This window comes from Bactrocera oleae, chromosome 2, assembly GCF_042242935.1.
Source record: "Bactrocera oleae isolate idBacOlea1 chromosome 2, idBacOlea1, whole genome shotgun sequence".
NCBI classification, from domain to species: Eukaryota; Metazoa; Arthropoda; class Insecta; order Diptera; family Tephritidae; genus Bactrocera; species Bactrocera oleae.
In genome coordinates, this window is record NC_091536.1 from 28402990 (window position 1) to 28428496 (window position 25507).

Genomic DNA, 25507 nt, shown 5'->3' on the forward strand with positions numbered 1-25507 from the left:
ATCAAAAGGGCCCAGTCAGACCAGGATGGGCTCTTTTTTCGATTTCATCCATGACCTATAAGGTTCTATATTAAAACGTTCCCGCAGAGTGGTTTTCGTCGCATTTTACTAAAAGTGAAAGTGAACTTATATTTTAAATTACAATATTTACAAACAAAAATATAAGAAATTGAACTTGTTATAATATTAAATTATAAAGTATTTTCAAAATATCTATTGTGTTAACATGAAATTAATTAAAGAGTTTTTAACTAAAAGTAGTGCAAGTGAGTATAACACCGCACCCAAGGTGAAAAAATAAGTGAAATCACCAGGCATCGCGTTTACTAAATTTTTCAGTTTCGTATGATCAAAATCTTCCCAAGCTTCAAGGGTGTCTTTGGGCTTTTTGTCTATAGATTTTCCGTGATATATACCCCAAAGGTTCTCCACCGGACTCAAATCAAGACTACACGCACTCTTTATAAGTGCGATATTGCCCTGATCAAACCATTTTAAAGACTCCTTAGAAACGTGAATGGCAGAGCTATCATGTTGAAAAATGGCGTCTTCAACCATTTTGTCATCCGAAAAATAATGCTTTAGAAGTGCCGCTGGAATTCAATTCTAATTTGCCATGAATTCTAAAAATACGCTGGCAAGGGGTTTTTGCAGTTGCGATATATAAATGTAAGACTATACTATTAATTACACCACTCTACAAATCTGAAGGAAAAATTTGCGACTGATGTGCTAAGAAGTCTGTGAGGTATTTGAGGTATCCTTATTATGAACTCGTTTTAAAAAATTTTCCATCACGCACAGCTATTTTTGTCATTTAAGTAAATAGTGGTGGTTTGACCCAACACAAAAATCCTACATGTTAGGAAATTTTTCCTATCGTTTTCGGTTTTAGCAACCCAAAATTAGCAAGAAACAGCCTCTAACATTACAGTCACAAAATGACTATAAACAAGTGTTATTAAATAATATTTATTTTGCCAAACATGTTTACAAATTATTTAATTCCAGGTCTACTAAAAGCTTTGGCTGGAAGGGTTTTTTCAACTTCTATTGACCGGTGCGGATTTGACTTTGCACAAAGTGGCAAGAGATATGAGGACTCTTCTGACAGTCGCAGATTTTTTGTAAACGTGGTCCTGTTCATTGTTTTTCCGTTTTCTTTTTGGTGTAAATGTTTTGCTCCCTCAGATTGTGATCTTCTTGCAGCAAGCACAGAGTGGCAATGTGCAGTTTATGTACCCAGTCCTATCTCATCGGAACACAAAAATCAGGGTAGTACGAAAGAGCGACTCAATACCAAAAAATTGGATAAGGACGAAGACATCTTCCTATCTCAGGTGTGTAATAAATGTTTTGAAGGACATATGTATGTTCAACTTAATGATTTAATATCAATTAACTATTCACCCAATAATCTAAAATATGCGACACATTTGATTTGGGGCACAATAGAGCTTTCCATTGAAATACCTCAGTTAATACTTTTTCTTTTTTAATATTAAATTTTTAAGGTAATATCTATATCGGTATAACAAAATAAGTCTTCAGCCTTACGATGGCATATTATCACAACAGAAATTTACTATCATGTTGAATATTTTTGTAGAAGGCTGCTGTAAAATTATAGGCATGACCCCGAATTTCAAAAAATGGCAAAAAAAAGCGTTATCGTTATATTTCAATGGGAAACTGCGCATTGAAATCAGAAGTACGGAATACGCTTACTATTATTTTTTAATGATGAACGTCAACACTTTTTGACGAGTTTGAACGTATTTGCATATGCGTCATTGATTAGTCACGGCTAAATACTGTTGTTGTTGTTGTAGCGAAAGAAAATAATCCTAGAGAAAAAAAGTTTATGAAGTTTGCAGACCTCCAGAAAAGTGTTTTTCGGACAGACAATTTCGATTTATGATTCAATTAATCTTTTTGGAAGAAAAATCGCGGAATGAAATCAAAGCTGCTGTATACGACGGCTCTTTCCCTACAAATGTGACCATTAATTGACGTAGAACTTTCTTTTTCGACAACAACTTCAAAGATATATATCTGTCAAGTTTGGGGTGAAAATAATGTAACCACTGATTTACTATCCTGAATTCAATAACTTATGACCGAAATCATTGGCTAGATAGCCTCGGACCATGAAAATGATGTAGAGTTGCAAAAACAGCTTGGTAGCATTGGATATTCGCTCCGCGAAACTTCGAAAAATTTTTCTTCAGGCTACAAATAATCCGCCGCACAAGCTACGAACCTCACTGTGAAATTAATGGTTAACAAATTTGTTTGGCAGGCAAGCGATAGCAAATCTTTAGCAGTTGTTGTAGTTATTAGTTAGTGGTTGTATTCAGTGTCAACGGTGTAAGGTAAGTTTACTCCAAAGCAGAATCAATCCTATTAACCGATTTGGGCATTTGCATATCGGCATTGTGGTTCCGATAGCGGAAGGCTAAAACGCTACGCAATCGCCAGATGCCATTCCGAATTCCAACATGGTAGCTCCAATTGCTGCCTAGGCAAATAATAGCATCGCATATTAATATCCTCCATGTTATGTCATAGGTGTTACATCTTATTCAACTTGGACTGTGCCTGACAAATAAAGACGATGGTATGGAACACCATTGCACTTTCCTGCCGAGCAACGCAGTAATCAATACGAAACAGAAACTACTGACGAAGCAAATAAATATATAATAATTATTAACTTGCAACGTTTTGCGAGAGTAAAAAAAGCAATTAAAGAACCGTTCTTTAAAATAATTTCAGATGATAAAATTATTTAAAACTTAAAATATAATACGCGGAGCGCCAATTTTTGAATTCTAAATGATTCCGAAAAAAAGTGTCTTGTGGCGTGGTTCCCCTTACTTATGATAAGTGAAATCCTCCTAAAATTACTACTACTACTTATACAATGAAGCGAAAAAAAAGATGAACTTAATATTACTGAAAATAATTTGAACCGCGTTCAGGAAAATACCAAACTATTCCGAATCACATCTACTGAAGACAATGCTGCTTTTAGTAATAATTAAACAAACCCCCTAAATAATGGAAAAAACTAGTAAAAGGAATAAAGGATAACAATAATAAAAAAGCGAATTTAAAGATAACAACAGCAACAACAATGTAAAGATAAATAAGTTTTAAAATTATTTGTAATTAAATTTATTATTTAATTAATAGATTGTAATTTTACGATTGTATTAATTACTTATTTAGCGAGCGTTGAATGAAATTAGTGAGTTCCATTTTAATTCTATCGAACTGGAGTACTATTACAGTTTCGGTCCATGTGTCCAGATGTGCTGCAAACAATTAGCCTAACAGTTTATTGTGAAGTATCGTGCAGCGTTTAGCTTTCAGTGTGGGAATGTAAATTAGCTTAGTCAAACAACGCATGAAGATGTGAAGGAGCTGCTCGTGTTAACTCCTCCCCTGCCAAATGAAGATCGCCCTCGTAGACCATCAATTACAGCTTGGAGATCATAATGCAGACGCTCCTTAATTCTCTTCTGATATAAATTGAGAAAAACATAGCAGGTGATTAAGGTGGCGTTGGTAATCATAGCTGAGAGGGTTGATTTCATCATTGCTTTCTCCTCAATTAATTCGACATCAGTTTCTAAGGTGTGCTTAGGGAGTACCGTGTCATAATTGTAAACCAAACTCGTGCGAGCTAAAACCGAATAATATTATATATGAGCATTGATTCTTATACCATGTTCCGACCAAAAATTTTAAGTGATTAGATTGCAGTTAATCTGTTCAGCAATGTAGACTGTCCTCAATGTCGTTTGGAGTTAACGAAATCATTAAACTATTCTTTCTACCTTATTTAAGTAAATATTTTAACATTTTTTGTTAAGATACTGTCGACGCAATACATTATATGTAGAATAATCGACAAGTAAACCGGTTCTTTGAAAAGGTTTAAAGGCTCCATTTCTTCTGTTTTTCAATTTATATAACTCTTTCGAATACCACGGACTTGTACTTTTACTTTTATTAACGATTACTATTGAAACATACTTTTTAAATTTCGCAATAATATTATTAAAATGCGGGACACTCAATTCAATATCACCATTAAAATTTGGTCATGTTATTGTAGAAAGTTCTCTATTTAACTTTTTAAAATTAGCATTTGCAAAATTGGGCCTCGTAAAGAAGCTAGAAGTTTGATGATTATTATCCCGTACATTGCCTATGATTTCGACAGATATTTCCAAAGCAGGGTGATACGAGTCCTCTGGTAGAACAAGAGGATAACACTGAATAACGGAACACTTTGAAGAGGTATCAATGTATACTAAATCTAAGCATATACCAAATTTATTCGGAATCAAATTAATTTGGTTCAGACCCAACTAGGATATTTTTTCCAAAAACTCATTAAGGTATGACCAATTGCAAATTGGTACGATATAGTCATCGAAAGCTTTCCACGAGGCACACGGTAAATTTAATTCTCCTAAAAAGATTATTGAATCTGCATTATTTGCTATCGAGGTTATATTATTTATTAAAGAAGCATGCTGCATATAGAACAGATAAGCCCGATGGGATGGTATATAAAATAGGGTTAAATAAGTAAAGCAAGTATTGACGTACATTTAAATTCAAATGAGTCAGTTCCCGGAAGAAGAAGCGATCTGACTCGCCTTTAATGTTACAGTTGGAGAAGTTACACGACATAATAAACAACAAAGAAGATTAAGTGAAAAAGTAAGTAAAACAAAATCTAATATATACAAGTATATATAGTAAATAAGTTTATTAATATAATATTAATAATAATTAATACAATTTAAAACGAACGCAAAAAGACTAAAGACTATGCGGACAATCCCGCTTCGATTCAGGTTTGGAGCAAAACATCACGCGTGTCATTCGCCAGTTACCAGTCGAAAAGCTCGAATGAGTCATCGAAAATAGCACTCAACAAATAGACCATTTGAGACGTAGACGAGATAATCTTTAAAATATATATACCAAAGAATGTTCTTTCAAATGATAATAAACATTCCCCATCAAATTTTAATTTTTTGTGATTCTTTAAAAAAGTGAAGTACCTTGGAATGGATCACCCTTTATAATGTTTTTCGTTATTTTAACAAACCTTATGTCGTCAGTGTGTGAATAATTTATTTATGAATTGCTTGACAATATATTCTCGAGGATACTTGGGCAATGCCAAGGGGTAAGCAATAAGCAGGCCCTTCGCTGCCCCCAAAATGCTCTGATATATATATATGCTCTGATATAGATAGTGATTTTTGACTTTCCACTTGGCTTTAATCCGTAAAGGTTGATCAACATGTGTGATATTTAAAAAAAATTAAGTGGGCAAATTCTGATTTTTAAGTATATGGTATAGCGCTGAATATAAATAATTCCGATCCTCATGTTGACGTTTTCCACATCAAATCCAAATATTAAATTTAGCCTCTCCGGTTTAGTTTATATCACAAATAACGCGATAATTAAGTCATAACCTAATAAAATTCCAAACTTGGTTGTAATTCATTCACAATTTCGTCGAATAATGAGTGCTGAATTTTTTCACAACATTTTTTAATATAAAGTTTCAGCACATCTGAAAGTATTTCTCCTGCTTTGATCTTTGCATGTTGCAAGAGTATATGTGTAGCAATTAAAAGACCGGATGGGACCTATACGTCCAGCGCGGAAGAAAGAGCCACGACCCTTCTACGTGCGCACTTCCCAGAAACAATTCGAGAGGACCTAATTCGACCAAGAGTCGAACGAAAGCCAACTCGCCTAGATTGGACAGCCGCAAAACAGCTCTTCACGGCGGACTCCATTAGGTGGGCTGTGGCCTCTTTCGAAAAATATAAGTCTCCGGGTGCGGATGGCATCCTTCCAGCCTTCATGCAACAGGGGGGGCAGGTCCTCCTGCCCCACCTTGTTCGGCTGATGAGGGATAGCCTGGCGCTGGCGTATATCCCGGAACCCTGGCGCACTGCAAAGGTGATCTTCATACCCAAAGTAGGAAGGAAAGACTACTCGTTGGCAAAATCCTTCAGACCAATAAGTCTAACTTCCTTCCTACTGAAAAGCATGGAACAGATCATAGACCACGAAATTAGATCGAAGGTGCTAAAAGCTGCACCGCTACACGCGACGCAGCATGCTTACAGAGCAGGCAGATCAACCAATACTGCTCTGTATCAGCTGACATCAGAGATCCGAAGTTCGTTTGACGGGGGTGAGGTGCTGTTATGCGCCTTCCTTGACATCGAAGGTGCCTTTGACAATACGTCACACGAGAGCGTGTCAAAGGCCCTGGAGAAAAGAGGTGTGGCGATGCCGGTGCGCAGATGGATTGAAGCAGTACTGAGCACCAGGATTGCCGAAACCACAGTAGGCGACACGAAGATTCGCCTTGGCACAACAAGAGGCTGCCCACAGGGTGGAGTGCTATCCCCCTACTTTGGAGCCTAGTTGTAGACGATCTTCTCGAGCTGCTAACGAGCAACGGAATCCGCTGTCAGGGATATGCGGATGACATTGTTATATTAGCTAGGGGTAAATTCGCAGACACCCTCTGCGATATTGTACAAAGGGGATTAAGGCTGGCAAAGGAATGGTGTAGTGGGGTTGGCCTAAACATCAACCCCTCCAAAACTACAATCATACCGTTTACCAGACGTAGGGTGCTGCCAGGCCTCAGAAACCTATCCCTAGGTGGAACGGAGCTGGAGATGGCCAGCACGGTAAAGTACCTGGGCCTCACGCTGGACTCCACTCTACGGTGGAACCAGCATGTGGACCTAACCGCAGCCAAAGCTACGAAAGCGCTCATGGTATGCAATCGACTTGCTGGGGAATCATGGGGCTGCAACCCAAAGATTATCAGATGGCTGTATACCATGATTGTTAGACCGATCATAACATATTGAGCGGTGGCCTGGGGTTCCAAAGCAGCGCAGACCTCGGTAGGACTTCGACTATCGAGGCTGGAAATCTCAGCAGAAGGGTCTGGCAAAGGGAAGGTAATCTCGTCCCAGCAGATGAAGGCCTTAAGTGACGCAATGCCACTGGCCCTTCTTCCAAGGGACAGCATCACCAAAACAGTAAGCTTCACTAGGAAGTTCAGGGTCACCCTTGGTAGCAAGGCAGAATGGAACGATTCCACGCTGGACCTACTACTAAAGAACAGTACTATCAAGTGGTACACCGACGGCTCGAAAACGGCGGAGGGGATTGGCGCAGGGGTCGCAGGACCACGCACCAAGCTCTCCATTCCCATGGGAAGTTTTCCTAGCATATTCCAGGCGGAGGTATATGCTATAAGTCGGTGTGTAGAAATAAACCTCCAACGCGACTACCGCAATAAGAGCATCGCCATACTCAGCGATAGTCAGGCGGCACTTAAAGCGATCTCGGCTTTTGAGGTCAAATCGCTGCTAGTGCAGGAGTGTATAGAACGGCTGAACAGTCTATCAAGTTTCAACAGAGTGCACCTCATCTGGGTGCCTGGTCACAGGGGTATAGCAGGAAATGAACTTGCTGACGAGTTGGCCCGCTCTGCAGCCTCTACAAACATGGTAGGACCAGAACCGTGCATAGCGGTGGGTCCACATACCATTAAGGAGTTGCTCCGTAGAGAGGAAAGAGCAGGCAGGGAGAGACATTGGCAACATCTTCATGGCATGCGGCATGCCAAGTTGCTAATGGGGGGCTATAACCTCAGACGGTTTAAAACCGTAATCAATCTCCCGAGGAACAAATTTCGACTTCTGGTCGCGTTCTACACCGGACATTGCAGGCTTAACAAGCATTTATTTAACATGGGCTTGGTCTCCTCTGCAAACTGCCGGTTCTGCGACATGGAGTCGGAAACCCCAGAACACCTACTAATGGACTGCACAGCTGTCTGCAGACGTAGAGTCAAGGCCCTGGGATCCATGTTTCCAAACAGGGATCGCATCGCCTCATTGGCGCCAGCAGTATATTGGAATTCATCAATACGCTAGGGCTAGATGAGTCGCTGTGACTTAGGGGAGGGCACAATAGACCATAGGTCGCGGTGCATACCTCAATCACTATCTAATCTAATCTAAGAGTATATGTGAGGTCCAAAATTCAGTCCAAAAATTCGAGAAGTAAGGTAAAGAGGAAAACACTAATTAAAGAATTTAACTTGATAACACCGAAGATGTCTAATTTTAACGTTTCCTTGTGGACCATCCTCTTTTAATGAGAACCGTAGCTTTCAAATCTACCTCTACTCTTTATTTGACTTACAAAAGCCAATTATTTGTTACCGAGGTCTGCCTGTCTATACGAGTACTGAAACTGAATGTCAAACTAATCAAAAGTTGGACAGGCACTGCAAAAAAAAAACAAGCGCCTGAAGCTATGCAGATAAAAGCAACTATCCATGCTTCCATTTGAAATTTATCCTATCAGCCATATTTCAGAATCCGAATGAAAGGGATGTGATTTCGTTTTTACAAACCGCATGATTTCTATTAAGGTTTTTTCCAAACCTAATGATTTTATTTATTTCGAAGTCTTTCTATTTTACGTCGAATACACATATTTTCAATTGATATGTAAATATAATTTCTTTAAAGCGGTACTTCTACCGCTCCTTAACTGCAGCCATTTCTGCTTAAAAAATACTACAGTAGTGTGGTATCCTGAAGTTACAGTTAATGGAGAGCTACTAAAAAAGAACTTTCCCTCCAATTTTCCTACGCCCACATATCCCTTGTTGGCATGTACGCAGAGAAGAAATCATGCGTTATAAGTTTTTCGTTTTCAAATTGCATTTAAATATGTTAATTCGGTTTTCAGAACAGGGCTTTTCGCTTTTATATCCCATTAAAATCATTCGGTTTCTTGAACATCCAAATTCGATTTTTAATTTTAAATGAGTTAAGCCCCCAACTACATACACACCACTCTATCCGAGAAAAACTGGCGCGCCCTAATATAACACACCACACCTGATGACACCACACTCATACATCACCATACGGGATAACACAACACACCACAACACCGCGTCTGTACAACTGACACGAAATCTACAACTTCATACGTCAATGATCGCCATCGCTGCATCAATTCTAATGCGATGCAACAACGCAACACGGTTGTTTCGCGAACGTAATTTTTGAATCCTCACCGCCTACTGTTTTCGACCCGGACATTTGTAGCGTTTTTCAAACATCAATTTAATTTATAAATAAATAATTTAAAGCTTGTAAATTCTCTAACAATTATAAATGCTTATACCCATTATTCGGAAATATTTATTTATGATGTTTTGTGCGAGTGTCTAAATTAATCATGGCCTTTCGAGTCTTACCGACAACAAGATATAAACAAGAGATTAGAGGTGAGAAAGAAGTAAAAACAAAGTTCAGTGAAAGAAAACGGTACGGTATCCAAAAACCAAAACAAATAAAATTGCGCAGTGACACAATGTGTAGATATACATATAATATATAAAAAAGAAAAAAGTACGGGTACACAAAAAATAATATATAATAAGTAAGGCAGTTTTAAGTTCGGGTGTAATCGAACATTATATATTTTTGCAACTTGCAAGGATCAAAGCCCGGGAAATTACTTTAGGTGTTGGCAAAATTTTATATTAAATGAAGTATTGATCCGATTCAACCCATTTTTGACACAAAAACATACTATTATCGAGAGTTTCATTTATTTATTTTACTATATGAATTTCAATTATATATCTTACACATTGACCGATATTTTCGGTAAAAAGTCAACTATAGGATATAGGGGTCAACATATGCAGTACCTAGGGGCTTGAACAGTTTTGGTTCGATTTAGACAATTTTTGGTCACAAGGAGGCATACTTTAAACGTATTATTCACGCAATGTTTTACCCCGATATAATTATTGTTGCTTGATTTGCATACTGGAAAGTGAAAAAATCAGATGAAATTTAAAATGGTGTTATATGGGTAATAGGCGTTATTGTAATCCGATTTCACCCATTTTCGCACTATAACATATGGCGGTGCCATGCCCGCTGTCTAATTTTTAACCCGGTTCCTATAAAATGATCTCATACCATCGGAAAGATAAAATTTAATGTCTCTGGCGTGTTTAGTGTTTGATTCATCACCAAGAAACATATGTACCAAGTTTCACCAAGATCAATTTTCAAGATATCTCAATTTTTACATATATGTATGTATATAAAAATACGGTTTTTTATACTAATATAAAATCTGTGAGTCAAAATCCACTTAAACGGCTAATAAAACGTAAACCAAACACGATAATGGCCGAAATTCCGATTTGTGTATATACATATATATCAATATAAATCTTTAAATAAATATTTATTTAAGGCCTATATACAAGTACATATACTTGCCTTTATGTACTCAGAACACACTTATTTTTCCAACAAAACATAAGTTCAAGTACTTTACTTGCACAAATATTCCGCAATAACCCTTATGTTTAATCAAGCAATAAGCAAGATTGCTTAAAACAAGTCAGCAAAGGCAGAAAGATTACAATATATAAAAGTAAATGCAAAAAGTGAAAAAAATAACATACATATATGCAAATTTCCTTATTTCTCTATAAATATTTTCACTATACATACAAATACATTAACCAAAATATTAACAAAGTGCATAATAAACATAAAACATTGCTAACTTATTAAAAATTGACAAACATACTATATACAAAATGCATTCTTCACTTCGTTTCGCGCTCTCTTCGCTGTGCGAACCCTTCTCTGGGAACTAAAAAAGTTATTTAATCTCCATTATTCATTTCAAAAAAGAAAAAAAATCATAAATTTTGAAAAAATAGTAAAATAAAAAAATGATAAACGAGTTAATAAAAAATGAAACTATTTAAAAACAAATACTAATAACCTCTCAAAATAAATCAAGAATTGCGTAAGCTACTGTATGCCCTACAAGAAACGGCTGATTGGTTCACCAATACACTCAATTTACCCGGAAATTGACCGTCATTCTGCGTAAAAGAATTTTTCACTTGTGATAGATTTACAGATATTGATCTCTTCAACGAGTTCTCAATTGCACAAGCACATAAATACAGACATATAAGTCCATGCATTAGGGTGCACCTACATACAAAACATTCGGACATGAGATATACAAATTAATTAAAATTGCGATTCTTAATAATTAAATTAAGAAAATAAAATTTACAATTGGGATAAATAAAAAAAGATATATTACGCAAGTAAATACAAAACGGTATTATTAAGACTAAATACATGTTTTTAACAATATAGTACGAAATATCAAACTCTTATTCACCTAAAAGAGTATTCGGTAACCAATACTTATGCAGAAAGGGCTGTCATGTGGCTCATTTAGGAAGGTAGGTGCTGACTTTTGAGTCACCGAGCTGCGTGGTCAGAATGTTCATTTCCCATAACACAACATGTCCTGGCACCCAGAGTAGTGCGACTTTATGGATGTACTTAATGCATAGGTCCCGGATATTCGAAATAAGTGTAGCAGCGTTGCGGATGTTACAAACAGCAAGAAAGCTGTCCGAGCAAATAACAAACTTGCCTTTGTTATGTATCGCATATTCTAGTGCTTTTGAAACGGCAAAAGCCTCAGCTGTAAATACCGGCGAGTAACACGGAAGAATCCCGCCTGTTATATATTCTCCGTTTGTTTTGGCGAGAGCAAAAGCTGTATTTGTCGCTTTGGCCCCGTCTGTATTAATTGCATTCCAATTATTTTCTTCATAGGTTTTCATTAACTCTAAAAGATGTTTCTGAAATGCTACATTACTGGTGTTGGCCACTCCGGCTGTTTGTTGACTTCTTTGCACTTTTGGGGCGGATGTATGTTTAAGTTCCGTTTATGTTGTGACGCATAAATTACCGTTTTATGTAAGTTGGCATTTGGAGAGTATAACAGTTTTGGAATTAGTTGCATCGTTGTTTCGTATACCCTTTCCTTTATTGTTGTTAGTTCACATTCCGCCAAGATACACTTAATGGAAGACGTAGGAAAAGCGTTTATACTCCGGAGGCTCGCTGCATGATAAGGAGGTTCTAACAGCTTCAGGTTCGAAGGCGCACACCATCCAAAAATGGGGAAACCGTAGACGATTTTAGCGAGTTGGGATGAGTAAAAGATCGTTTACTATTGTAGTTAAATATTTAATTATGTGTAATCTTTTTTTTAACTTATTTCTTAGGTTAAGACATTGATACCGAAAATTAAACCTTATATCAAAATATACTCCTAAAATTTTTAAATTGCTAACAGACTCTATTAGAATATTTTTAAAAATTAATTGTGGATATTCACATTTTGTCTTTTTGCAAATATGTAGTAATTTACATTTTGGAATGGAAATGGTTGCACCAGATTTCATGTCCCATTTCTTAAGTTCAGTTAGTATTTTCTTAAAAATATTGTTAGCAGTATGGGGATCCTTTATATTACAATAAATAATAGCATCGTCTGCGTACATTGTGAATTTAATGCCTTTAGTATTAAGGCATATTTCAGTTAGCTTATCAGAAGCGAATATAAATAGCACCCCCGATAGCGGTGAGCCCTGCAGTGTACCATTTTTAAGACAATGCAAACTAGATAAAACATTGTTTATGCGAACCTGAAATTTTCTTATGTTCATGAAAGCTTTTATTATTCGAAACTTGGCTTAGCACTGCATAGATTCTTATGCGATCAAAAGCTCTCTCAAAATCAGTGACCAGGATAGTGGCATGATTTTAAGTGGAGAGAGCGTCAGATACATAGTGTTGGAGTTGAATAAGTGAATCCATTGTACTGTGGTGATGTTTGAAAGCTGTTTGGTTGTGATTTATAAAACTATTTTTTGTAGCGAACCATGGAAGTCGCCTAGCATTTTTTCGAACGTTTTACTTAAGCAGGATAGCAAGGAAATGGGTCTATAAGAACTAGTCAGGTTCATTGGTTTAATAATTGGGACAATGGTAGCTATTCGCCAGTTATGTGGGTATGATCCTTGGTGGTAAATTGTGTTGTACAGGCTGAGTTCTCTTTTTTTGGCAGCTGTAGGAAGGATTGAAAGCATCGGGTAAGATATCTTATCGATGCCTGGTGTATTGATTACGAAAGTAAATGTTGTTGTTGGGAGTAGCTGGGATATGTGTTTCTTGAATACAAATAACATCTGGATTCTGCTCTTTTATGAGTAATAGAGTTCATCGTAATTTTTGTTGTACCCGTTTATGTTCCACTGGACAATTTTTAGCGTCATTACTAAGGCAGACAAAAAATATTTGTTATTTGTGTGTATGTTTAGATGTTGTGTGTATTAAATTTCATCTTCGGATGTTGTTGGTTCTTGAGTGTTGGAAAGTACTTTTGAAAGGGATGGGAGAGGTTCGAAAGGTGGATATTGGAATTTGGAAGACGGAGAGAAAGGTGAGTTCATTTGGAAGTACGGTGAGACTATTTGAGACAAAGGTGAGCTAATATAAGACGTGAGGTTAGAGGTGATTTAATTGCAGGAAGAGAGTGCAAGTAAGATATCAGAGTCTGTGGAGTGGAGAGAGAGATTAGTTGCATTTGTTTTTGGTGTCGTTGAGATGTACGTACGTAATGCTTGAGCGGATTCCACTATGGGCGATTCGGAAATAATGGTTTGCTCTAAAGATGGAAAGTTTGTAAATTGAGTGATATTTTTTATGTACAATATTTTGCTGAATTTGTTTTTTGAGTGTTGCTAGGGGGATTAATTTTGTTGGTGTTAACAGTGATGGGAGAGTCAACGTTTGGGTTTGTGGTTTCTATATTTTCACTGGAACTAATAATGCATGAAAAGCAGAAGCAATTTTCCATCTCGAAGGGTAGATATAGAGTGAATTTGACTGCTAATTTGCTTAATAGCACGATAAATGGCAAAGAAAGAATAGGAAAAAAGGGGTTTGGCCAGTAGCTTCAATCACTACGAATTTTGGATAATCAACTTTAACTCAGGAAGATCTGAAAAATCCATAATCGAAACACTGTTACCAGTTTTCCACTTCTTTTTACCAGGTCCCCCGAAAAACTAAATGTAAGTAAACTCCAAAAAAAACACTCGGAATTCGAAAGAGACGTCTTATCGGCGCGAGAGCTACACGATGACTGATATCAATATCTATTTTGTCGCCTTCAAAGTAATTCCTCTATGATATAATACACTTGTGCCAACTCTTTTTCCAATCCTCGAAGCACTTCTAAATTCGCGTTTTTCTTCGATTCTGACTTGATCTAATCAATTGTGGCAAAACGCTTTCCTTTCATTGGTTTCACCAGTTTTGGGAATAGGAAAAAGTCAAAATTTCCTTTTCCCTTTGAACAAAGCTCGTACATAACCCATTTTATACTGAGAAAAATTTAATTCGTTTTAACATACCACAAAAATGATAAATGTGAATAAGAATCCAAATTCACCTGCTACAAAGCTAAGGCAAAGATTTTTCTGCCACTAAAGTCATTTCTGAGAGTTGACCGATTCAAGACAACAGTGAATCGTTATTAGAAATTTATAAACAAAATCTTGACAATTTTTGGACTTGTCTGCAAGCGGCTCATGACGCCATAATAGATTTTGACGATTCAGATCTACCACAAAATTTTAAAACCTCGGCATTCGCCAAGTATGACAACTGCTTAGACCAGTGCGAAGCTACAAAAGCTACGATATGCTATAAATTAAAGCTAATAAAAGGTATTGCACCTACTCCACATCCTAGAGTAGAGCTGCCACAAATTCGAAGTCAAGAGGCAAGTTCAGGCATCCATCTTGAGGTGCCCGCATGTGACACAGAAATATTTTATGGTGGTTATGAACAATGGTGGTCCTTCCGGGACATGTTTAGAGCCATAAACATCAACCATCTAAAATTATCACGAGCACAAAATTGTATCGCCTCCGATACAAAACTAAAGGTCAAGAAAGCGCAATAGTAAAACAGTTCGCACTAAATGACGACAATTTCAATTTGGCTTGGGAAGCTCTAAAAGCAAGATATGAAAATGAAAGAATATTGATCGATAAACAAGTAACGACACTAATAAACTTGCCTAAAATTCAAAAGAAAACCAGTGAAGAATTTGTTAATTATGGGAGCAATCAAGAAGAAAATTGCCCAATGTGGCAACAAATCAAATATTTTCTAACTACCCAGTTTGAAATCGCTTAAAGGGTAGAGAAAAAAAATAGTTAGAGCTAAAAACGGTCAAAACGACCTCAATAGAAGATTAAACAGACCACAAGCTAAAAGCAACAACAGTATAAGCGGAAGCTTTTATAAAACGCAATCGTTCACATCCGAACAGAAAATATTTATGTCATACGAACTATGCACAAGAGGGCATAAACTAAAATCTTGCGAGAAATTAAAAAATATAAAGAAAGAAACCAAAATATGCAAAAGCAAATTCAATTGCTTATATTTTTACTTAAGACACCACTCAATGCTTCATTACAACAAATTTCCCATTTCACCCCAAAGAAGCGCTTATACAAAATGAACCACAGGTTTAGTTGTAACAATAACTCTCAAAAACCAAAATCCCGAAAATTACCAAAAAACACCATATTGCTCAAAGACACAAAAAACTCAAACGCTACACAGCGAAACACAAAATAGGCTACTCCCCACATCAGTCATCGCCATATAACACCGTGGAGAACTCTTCAAAATTGGGGTCTTAATAGTACAAAGATTACAAAGATTTTTCATAGCGTCGTCCAAGTATAGTCCAAAACCCAAATAAAATCGGCCCCATTACCCTGATTTCCCCCAAGCGGATAAGCGATATGTAGCAGAAGCTATAGTCCTACCGCAACTTACTACATGCTTTCAAGCTATCAAAAGGCTTCACACCTAAAGCTGGCAGATCCTTACTGCAAAAGCCTAACTCAACATTATACCGCAAATAATACTTGAAGGTGTTGAGAAAATTTCATTCACCTTTCTAGCCCAAAACACTATATTTCGTTGGATTATAAGTGGACTAGCTACAGAACCAGTTTCCACACCAACAACTCAAGTTGACGAAAATTCGAAAGAAGGAAATTTGGGGAGTTAGAAAAACGCAACTTCATATCAATTACAACTCCAGAAGATCAGTATTGTGACGACTTTTACAAAACCACAACTACTCGATCAAATAATGGCCGGTACGTCGTACGGCTACCACTAAAGCCATAACTTTCCAACACTCCACAAATTGGTACAAAGAGCTTAGTCAGAGCTTCTTCTGACAACCCCAGTGCTAAAAACACAAGGTATATATTATATAATTCAACCAAATCATCCAAATATATTACTAAATATTCAAAAAGAAAATATATTGTACACTAATTTCCTTAAATTCAAAAAGGGCAGTACAAGAAAAACACAGGGGATCCAATGGAATGCGATATCTGACCATTTTTAATATCCTCCTGAGCAAATATCCGCATTATCCGCAATAACAATTTGGCTCTGCAGAATGGGTTTCGGCAATTATTATACAAGCGAAAATCCTAATTCTTCTTCACTTAGAAAAATGGTCACAATTCTCGAACAATCTAAACGATATCAGAATCTCCCGATTCTTGGTCACAATCGTGCACTTCCATACATGATACCGTCTGAAACATAATTGTCCCTGAAAGTCCAAAAATCGATGGTAAGAGAGGTGCGATAGTGCCTCATAGTTGCCCAAATTTTTATAATTATAACACAATTCAAAATTAAAGTTCACCATACTTCCAATGTGATACAATGGCGCACCTAGGCTTGCAAAAAGCAAAGGTCGCACTCATCGCATCTAAATAATAAAGTATGACAAATTGTGAACATTATTGATACGAATCGAAGAGGTTCTCAATTCACGGCCAATTACAGTACTCTCGCAAGATCCCACTGATGTCACGGCCTAACCCCGGGGCATATTTTCAAAGGAGCATGCATTCTGGCCTAATCTGAGCCAGGCATGGAGTCTATATCCTTAATAAGCCGATAGTAAAAACAAATTAAAAACAAGAAAAATCGATAACTTCCGTTCACAAATACAAAAGGTTCATTAAAAGAACTTCCGATCGTTCAGCTTGTAGCGATATGCCATAGGGATCCGATCTGAACAATTTCTTGGGAGATTCCATTATTGCCTTCTATAATGATCCGTTCCAAATTTCGTGAAGATATCTCGTCAAATGCAAAAGTTTTCTATCCAAGCACTTGATTCCGATCGTATGACAGTATGCGGATATTTGCTGATCCGATCCGAACAATTTCTGCGGAGATTCCACTATTGTCTAAGATTATGATCTGTTCCAAATTTTTTGAAGATATCTCGTCAAATGAAAAAGTTTTCCATACAAGAACTTGATTCCAGTTCAGTTTCTATGGCAGCTATATGCTATAGTAGTCCGATATCGGCTATTCCGAACAAATGAGCAGTTTCTTGGTGAAAAACACTCATGTCCTAAATTTAATATCGATATCTCATAAACTGAAAGACTACTTCTAAAGCGATAAAAGTAGACAATAAATAGAAAAAGTAACAACAAATTCAACAAACACGCAAAGTCAAGTTGCTTTTCTCAAGCAATTTGCATATCAGAGTATATCAAATGCAGTTACAACCGAAAACGCTTCTTAAGCTGCGCCCTAGGCACGCAGAAATATATTCAACACTTACAGCATATACGTGTAATACTAGGCAAACATTCGCCCATGATATTTAAATGAGTTAAGTCCCCCACTACATACACAGCCCTTTAAAAACTGGCGCGTCCGATGACACCACACTTATACATCACTACACGGGATAATACAATACACCACAACACCGCGCCTATACACCACCAGCTCTCAAAAGGGACAAGATCATCGCTCCTACGGCATTCGCAAAAACATATCCGCTTGATCAGCTGACATGAAAGGTACAGCTTCAAACGTCAACCATCGCGTATGCTTCAAATCACTATAATCGGTATGTCGCCAAGGGAGCTACCTGTTTTGAATATATAATACACAACTCTGGCCACTTCTAAGCTAAATCTCCTATACCGAATGATTTGGTACATATTTTAACAAATTACAATATAATTATCATTTTCTCCGTCTTCTTTCTCAAAATCACTGTGTTGCCCTCTCCTACTGGATTTAACAAATTTATGCATACATTGATTGCAAAATCAGCTAAGCAAAGAGTTTCTAACTGATTGGGTCGCTAAACATAGTGGTCTAAAATACCAACTACGCTTATTTCAGTCGAACCTACAGAAAGGTTCTGAAGTTCCACTCTAGGTTCTACCATCCGAACACGTTCCTCAGGCAGAGAGCCATTCAAAAATATTTCTCTAATACTTGCTTCCGAAACATGGAGTCCAATGCAGCAATATACTGATTTTTGTGCAGATATTTCTGTGCCTGATATTTTTGTGTCCTATATATAATATTTTAGTTTTTCCTTAACAGTAGAATTTCCGGCATTTACTTCTGATATAGCTTCATTTAAGAGCCTAGGAATTCCTCTGTTAGACTTGTCAATATAATCAATTATATTAGAACATCCAGCATATGCATCAAGTATATATTGGATATCCATATTTGTTCTTTGGAGTTTCAAAATATTATAAGAGGATTATAAGCATTCGTGAAACGATCCTTTAGTTTTTTTAGAAAAATTTTGAATTTTGATAAGCTTGACCTCAGAGCTAGCAAATGGTCATCAAAAGACTTATATATTCTACTATTAGTCCGGAAAAATTCAAAATCAGAACCTTTTAATAGCATTAGGAAAAATATATTGCACAAGTAACCGCATCAGATCGAATTAGTTGGTACGTATCTTAGTTTGTTGAGTTGCTGACCTCTTCTGAAATATCTTTAGAATCAACAGTTTTAGATAGAGTTAACAAAAGCTGAATCCACTGAGATTCAGAAGCCGATAGAATTTCGAAGAAGGTAGGAAGTCCAAATTGTCGAATCATTGCAATTTCCTTTTTTTTCTTAGCTTCCCAGTGCGCAAGACAGGAACTAACACCTTTCAAAACCTTATAACCATCATCACGTAGAATTAAGTTTTATTATCGATTACGACCTGAAAATTTTCGAAGGCAAATGGATGTACTATTTTTTATTTGAAGCATTTCTAATTTTTTATAATCGTACAATACGCAATTCTGCCAAAGCGGCGAATCTCAGAACGTACTATCTTACTATAATTTTCTGCCCAACATAAATTGTTCCAAATGACAATCCTTCTGAACTGATGTTCTGAATTATATCAAATGGTTTTTCCCTTTTACTTGGCGCAAGTAAATTTTAGCACCAAAAAGAAGACGGATGCAGCATGCGGATGCCCTTGAGCAATACTTTCTAAATTTAACTTGTGCATTTTGTGTGAAAACCATAATCCGCCACAGCAAATACATATTTCATTAGGACCCTTCTTTATATTTTGCAAATAACTGTTTCTGTAATCAGTTAGAAAGTTAGTTTATATAACATTTTTTCTCTCATAAATTCAAATCGTTGGGACTGCCTTTCGTTTTCAACTTGCCTATTGACCGGGATATGTCTACGAAGGCGATACTGACTTTGTCGACGACGTCTCAAAATTTCTTCCCTCCCACCCCTCTTGCTATGCTGTCAATTTGGTATTTCTCTATGACGCTCCACTCTTCTTATTTAAGAATTTCTTCTTGCATGTTCTCTTTGCATTTGATCACGTATGCTCTTTAAATTCCTACAGGTACTTGTACACTCAATATTCCTTGCGCGAAGTTCTCTATGTGTTCCTACTTTTCTTTTCATAAGTAGTAACAATTTGTTCGAACAACAGATCGAACCTCGAGAGTTTCCCTCCGAGATCTATGTCGTTGAGTATTTCTAATTTGTTTTCAGAGCGAATTCGGGATCTTGCCGCCTAATCTCGAGATATAATATTAACCCTCATAATCCTATGTTTAACAGTATTTATAGTTTGTTTAACGGAACGTACCTCAGATTTTCACCCCGAGACCTATATCCACGAGTATTTCTACTTTGCTCTTCAGCTTTTAGTATTTTGTGATTGCTCACTATCTCTTTATAATGACTTTGCCCGAAGAACTCGCATGTATCTTTGTTATTCAAGGCGACTTAGTATAATATATCCTTTACTTAACTTCGGCATTATTAAACAATAACAAATGGATTACCAAAAAAGTTAAAATGATTATTTTCCGATTTACAGTTTTGTGTGTCCGTCAGTCCGGGTGTGAAAAGTATAATCCCACATTCTGCTCTGCTTTTGGGGTATTTTAATCCATGTTCTGGTACTGCTCTTTATAATGAGTTTGCCCGAAGAACTCGCATGTATCTTTGATATTCACGGCGACTTAGTATAATAGATCGTTTACTTAACTTCGGCATTATTAAACAATAACAAATGGCTTTCCAAAAAAGTTAAAATGATTATTTTCCGATTTACAGTTTTGAGTGTCCGAGAGTCCGGGTGTGAAAAGTATGATCCCACATTCTGCTCTGCTTTTGGGGTATTTTAATCCATGTTCTGATACTGCTCTGCTTTTGGGGTAATTTAATCCTTTTTATGGTTCTTACACTGTCTTATTAACAGGTTTTTAAGCGTTTAGCTTATGATTTCACAAACATAATAAATATAGTAAAATGTGTGAAATTTACTTTTTCACTGTTCAAGAAATCTGCCGTAAGTAAATGTACAGTGTACTCATAATTATGGTATATTTTTGCACACGCATACGTTACTTTGTAAGAAAGCTTTTTCCTGCCCCTACTTCTTGTAATTTGCTGAGGTATACTCGCCGTGCCCAGGGTTCGTTATAATAAATTTTTAAACTCGGATGCTCTTCACAAATCTTACTTTATTTAACGTTTTTTTATATTTACAATTCCTCGTGCTTTAAATATACAAAGTGGTGTCTTACGCGTTATAGTGGCGTCACCCGAAGTTAGCGCTAAGGCAGAGCGGTTCGTCAGCCAAACATTTACCTTCAAAACGAACGCTAGCAGCATCGCTGCGGCATGGTGCAGTGGTGACCCAGAAACTGGAATTAGGCGAACGCGTAATAGTCTACCCCAGCCACAAATTGAATAAGGCGGAGACCAACCATTCGGTCACCGAAAAGCAGTGCCTCGATTGTCTAGTGAATCCGGAATATGATACCCTACCTAGAGGGAAATAGGTTTAAGGTGATAACATGTCACTGAAATGGCTGAATTCTATAGAAAGCCCTTTCGGTCGTATAGCACGATGGGCTTTAGAATTATAGTTGCATATATTCGACATCGAGTATTGCACTAAGGCAACACTATCTAAAGGAATTAGGGGTATGCCAGCAATTCACCGCACCTTTCACCCCTCAAAAGAATTACACGGAACGAGTCAACTGGTCAATAAAACGAATTATAGCCCAAATCAGCAAATCCCGACACCAGCGATGGGACGATTTTTTCCCAGAGATCGAGCTCGCAGTGAATTCCAGCATCTCGGTCTCCACGGCAACGAGGCCTTCAGAATTGATCAGCAAAATATGTAGAGGGTGACGACGGATCACACCAGCCACTATTATCTGAGACGCAGAAAATGACACCGCGATCGGAGAACTAGTTTTCGTATCACCTCTCTAAATCCACTGAAGGTTTCGCCGCAAAATTAGCCCCGAAGTACGATAGCCCTTATCAAATTCTCAGACTCTTCTCTTTAGTGATCGTCCATTGATTGAAATCATACCACACGGAAAAATCCGTTTTAAACATTCCAAAACGGTCACATTCATTCAACCGCGAGCTGTCAGCAAGACAAAACATACATGGCATTTCAGGAGTAAAGGAAAATGCGAATATGAACAACGACGATAAGTGGGAAAATAGCTTAAAGCGGTTTGGTGAACGGATGGAGGAGGAGAAAGTAAATCTCCCCAGGACACAGGCGTTGCAAGCAGCGACCACCACAGGCACGAGAAGTGCTAAAACGGACACATGCGGCGACAGCGAGATGCGAAGCCAACGCTAGCACCGCCAATGTATTTAAAATCTAAGTGTGTTTTCACCCATACCTGTTATGGACAGCATATTGCTGGATGAGGGGTAAAAGGTCGCTCATGCAACGACGGCCTGGCGCGAATTCCTCTAGTGGGAGTACAAAGCGAGGTACGGAAATATTCGATTACCGGGAACTCCTTTTAGATGAACCCCAACAGGAGTATACAGACGATTGCGGCATTTACGTACTGGAAACGATGAAACGAATTATGCGCTATGTAGGACGAGGTGAAAGAGCGCTCGGATGGATCTCGGAGCCCTTAAGGGTGAAGATGGCAGCAGAGAAGCGCTGCCAAGTTCAGGTGTCATCAAAACAAAACTACGACCAATGAAGCACAAGTAGTAAAATCACCAATTTTAACAGAACCATCCGCAATCCCGAAGTGGAAGCTGTACCTGAAGGCATAAAGATATCCTTTGCCGACAAAAACGAAAGAAGACTACAGGCCTTCCCACAAACCTAGTGGCCATGTATCGATGAGGTGTACACATTAGAATGAAACCAACAATAACGAAAACAACAGCTATAAAACCTTACTAGATAGAAAAAAAAGTATACAAATTTATAATTGGAAAAAATTTCAAACAATATGAAAGAAACTTATGGAAATGAAAAATGAATTGAGAGATGAAACCAAAGTTTTGTAGCCACTGCTTCTTGTAATTTGCTAAGATATATTCGCAGAGTCCAGGATTCATGACAATAAATTTGTAAACTATGGGGCTCTTCACAAATCGTGCTTTATTTTATGTGTTCTTATATTTACAATTTCTCGCACTTTTAATAGACAAAATGGTGTCTTCGGCGTTATAGTGGCATCACCCAAGGATAGCGCTATGGCAGAGTAGTGTTTTAGCGTGGCCCGTTAGCAAGTTACTATCACGCAGTGGCATCGGCCGCGTGACTTCCAGTCTTCGTACGATAAAAAGTTAAATACCTGCCAGAGCATCGACTCCCTGCGAGACATTCTCTCCTTGCCGCAGTAGCGTTTCCGCCGCCACCGCAATTCCTTTGAATAGTTTGTATACGATAACGTTTTCTGCTCTGCTGTGCTCCTGGGTGCTTAGCGACGTTCTGCTTCTCGCTTAGGATGCCGTACGCTTGTGTCCTGCGGCTCTGCCCCTTCATAGCTTTAATGTATATATCTCCCAAATCATTTAAGCTATATCACCCAAAATTACATGGGACGAATTCTTTCGACTCCTCTTTCGACAGTGTTAAACACCCACATAACGGTTAAGTTAAAAAATACTAAATGTATGTATATGTATCTCTTGAGCTACTCGACCAATTTCATCGAAAGTCGGTGAGCAAAACTATTCCCATATTACAGTGTAAAAATCGGACTAGAACCACGTCTATTTCCAATAGACCGCAAAAAATATGGTGATAAAACTTTGCACAAATAGTTCCCTTAAGGTATTCAATCTCAGGTCTAGAAATCGGTTCATAACTATTCAAGCCCCCTGATACCGAAGATGTGGACCGCAGTGCAAATGGAAGACATTTACCGAAAATACCGGTCAATGTGTGAGATTTGTAAATGAAATTTAGAGGGAATTCCTTTTCTGATAATAATATATATATATATATTACTATATTAAAAATGGGTTCAATCGGGTCAATCTTTTGATTGGGCCCTATGTGAGTTATTTTAATAAAATTGAGTGAGCGTGTTTTTCTAATAACGGTGCATTTTTGTGCATAAAATGGATTGAATCGGGTTACAACATGCGGTAGTTCCTATAACCCTCCTCTAACTAATTTCAGGATTTTCACACATCCGCTTAGTTTTATGTCTTATTGGTCAATATGTGAGGTAAATTATTGAAAGAAAGCGATCATCTTTATCGTCTTCAGTGGCATGACTACTGCCATGAAAGCAATTTTTCGGAGATAATTTCCACAGACGCAAACATTTTTATTCCAAGGGTTCAACGTGGTCACTATTCAGCTACTGTAATGGTTTGGTGGGGAGTCTTCTGTAAACGCGTTACGCCTGTTCACTTCTGTGAAAAAGGGGTTTAAATTGGAGCAAAAGTGTGCAGTGTAGTGCGATAGAGAACTTATGTCAGATGTATTGTATCTCGTTTGAAGATGATTTTAAAATAATTTTCGTCCAATAATAATGTTGGATCTTTCACAAATATTCTGGTCCAGCACAGGCCGTCTGGAAGTCCGAGTTTGAACCTATTGGTCTACCGTTTATGGTAAGAGTTGGAGAACATGAACTGTCAAATACAACACAGAAATTTGAACCGTTACATAAAAATCTTTGGTTCGAGCAGTGTCGCTAATACCAATAGAAACTGTGCATGTTTCTATTGATCAATGGCCGAATTGTTTGAAGGCTTATGTGAAAGCGAAACGTGATAATTTCGAATATATTTTTGTGCATCGCTCTCAATATATGCATTATTAAATAAAATTAAATTTATATATTTTATTTTATAAAAATGAAACTATAACATTTTTATGACGGTTTTAACTTGTAACAGAACTTACGGCAGGACTAAGTACGTTTACTTGTATATGAAAACGTATACGAGTACAGTCCGCGAAATTCGTACTCATATGTCCTACGAATTAAAATAAAAATACCCTTTTCAATTAAATGGCTAAACTGAAAAAGCCCACTTTGTATTGAAATTGTACTAAAACAAATACAACAAGTAAGGAAGGGCTAAGTTCGGATGTATTCGAACATTTTATTAATTTTATTTTTATTCTTTGTGGATTGACTGATATTTTCGGTAGAAGGTCAACTATAGGCACTGGGGTCCACATATTTAGTACTTAATGGCTTAAACAGTTTTGGTTTGATTTAGACAATTTTTGGTCACAAGGTGGCATACTTTAAACGCATTATTCACTCAAAGTTTTACCCCGATACAATCATTTTTGCTTGATGTGCATACTGGAAAGTGAAAGAATCAAATAGAAGTTAAAATGGTGTTATATAGGAAAAAGGCGTGTCTGTAATGCGATTTCGCCCATTTTCGCACTATAACATAAAGATATGAGAAGAATGTTATGTACCGAATTTTGTTCAAATTGGTTAAGCAGATCTCAAGATATGGGTTTTCACCTAAAAGTGGGCGGTGCCACGCAAAGTGTCTAATTTTGAACTCGGTTCCTATAAAGTCATCTCATACCATCTCGGAGATAAAATTTAATGTCTCTGGCGTGTTTAGTGCTAGTAGCTTTTAACAGAACCGTTATATGGGGAGTGCGCGGAGTTGCCACCCGATTTCAACTATTTTCACACTATAGGTAGGGGTTCTAAAAACATTTGCTTCCAGTGAATTTTGTTATTATAGCAATAGCGGTTTAGGAGATATGCACATTAAACCTATTAGTGACGGGACCACGCCCACTTTAAAAAAAAATTTAACTGCTGATGCCCCTCCCTAATGTGATC

General features: G+C 37.3%; 1 protein-coding gene across 4 annotated transcripts in view; it reads left to right on the top strand.

Moving 5' to 3' along the window:
- Positions 1-25507, top strand: part of LOC106622153 (uncharacterized) — a 737325-nt gene that overhangs the window by 301790 nt on the left and 410028 nt on the right. For all 4 annotated transcript variants that reach the window (XM_070112913.1, XM_070112916.1, XM_070112915.1 and 1 more), the window contains exon 12: positions 1012-1340. In XM_070112913.1, the coding sequence (XP_069969014.1) occupies positions 1012-1340 (329 nt within the window). The remainder of the gene's footprint in view (positions 1-1011; positions 1341-25507) is intronic.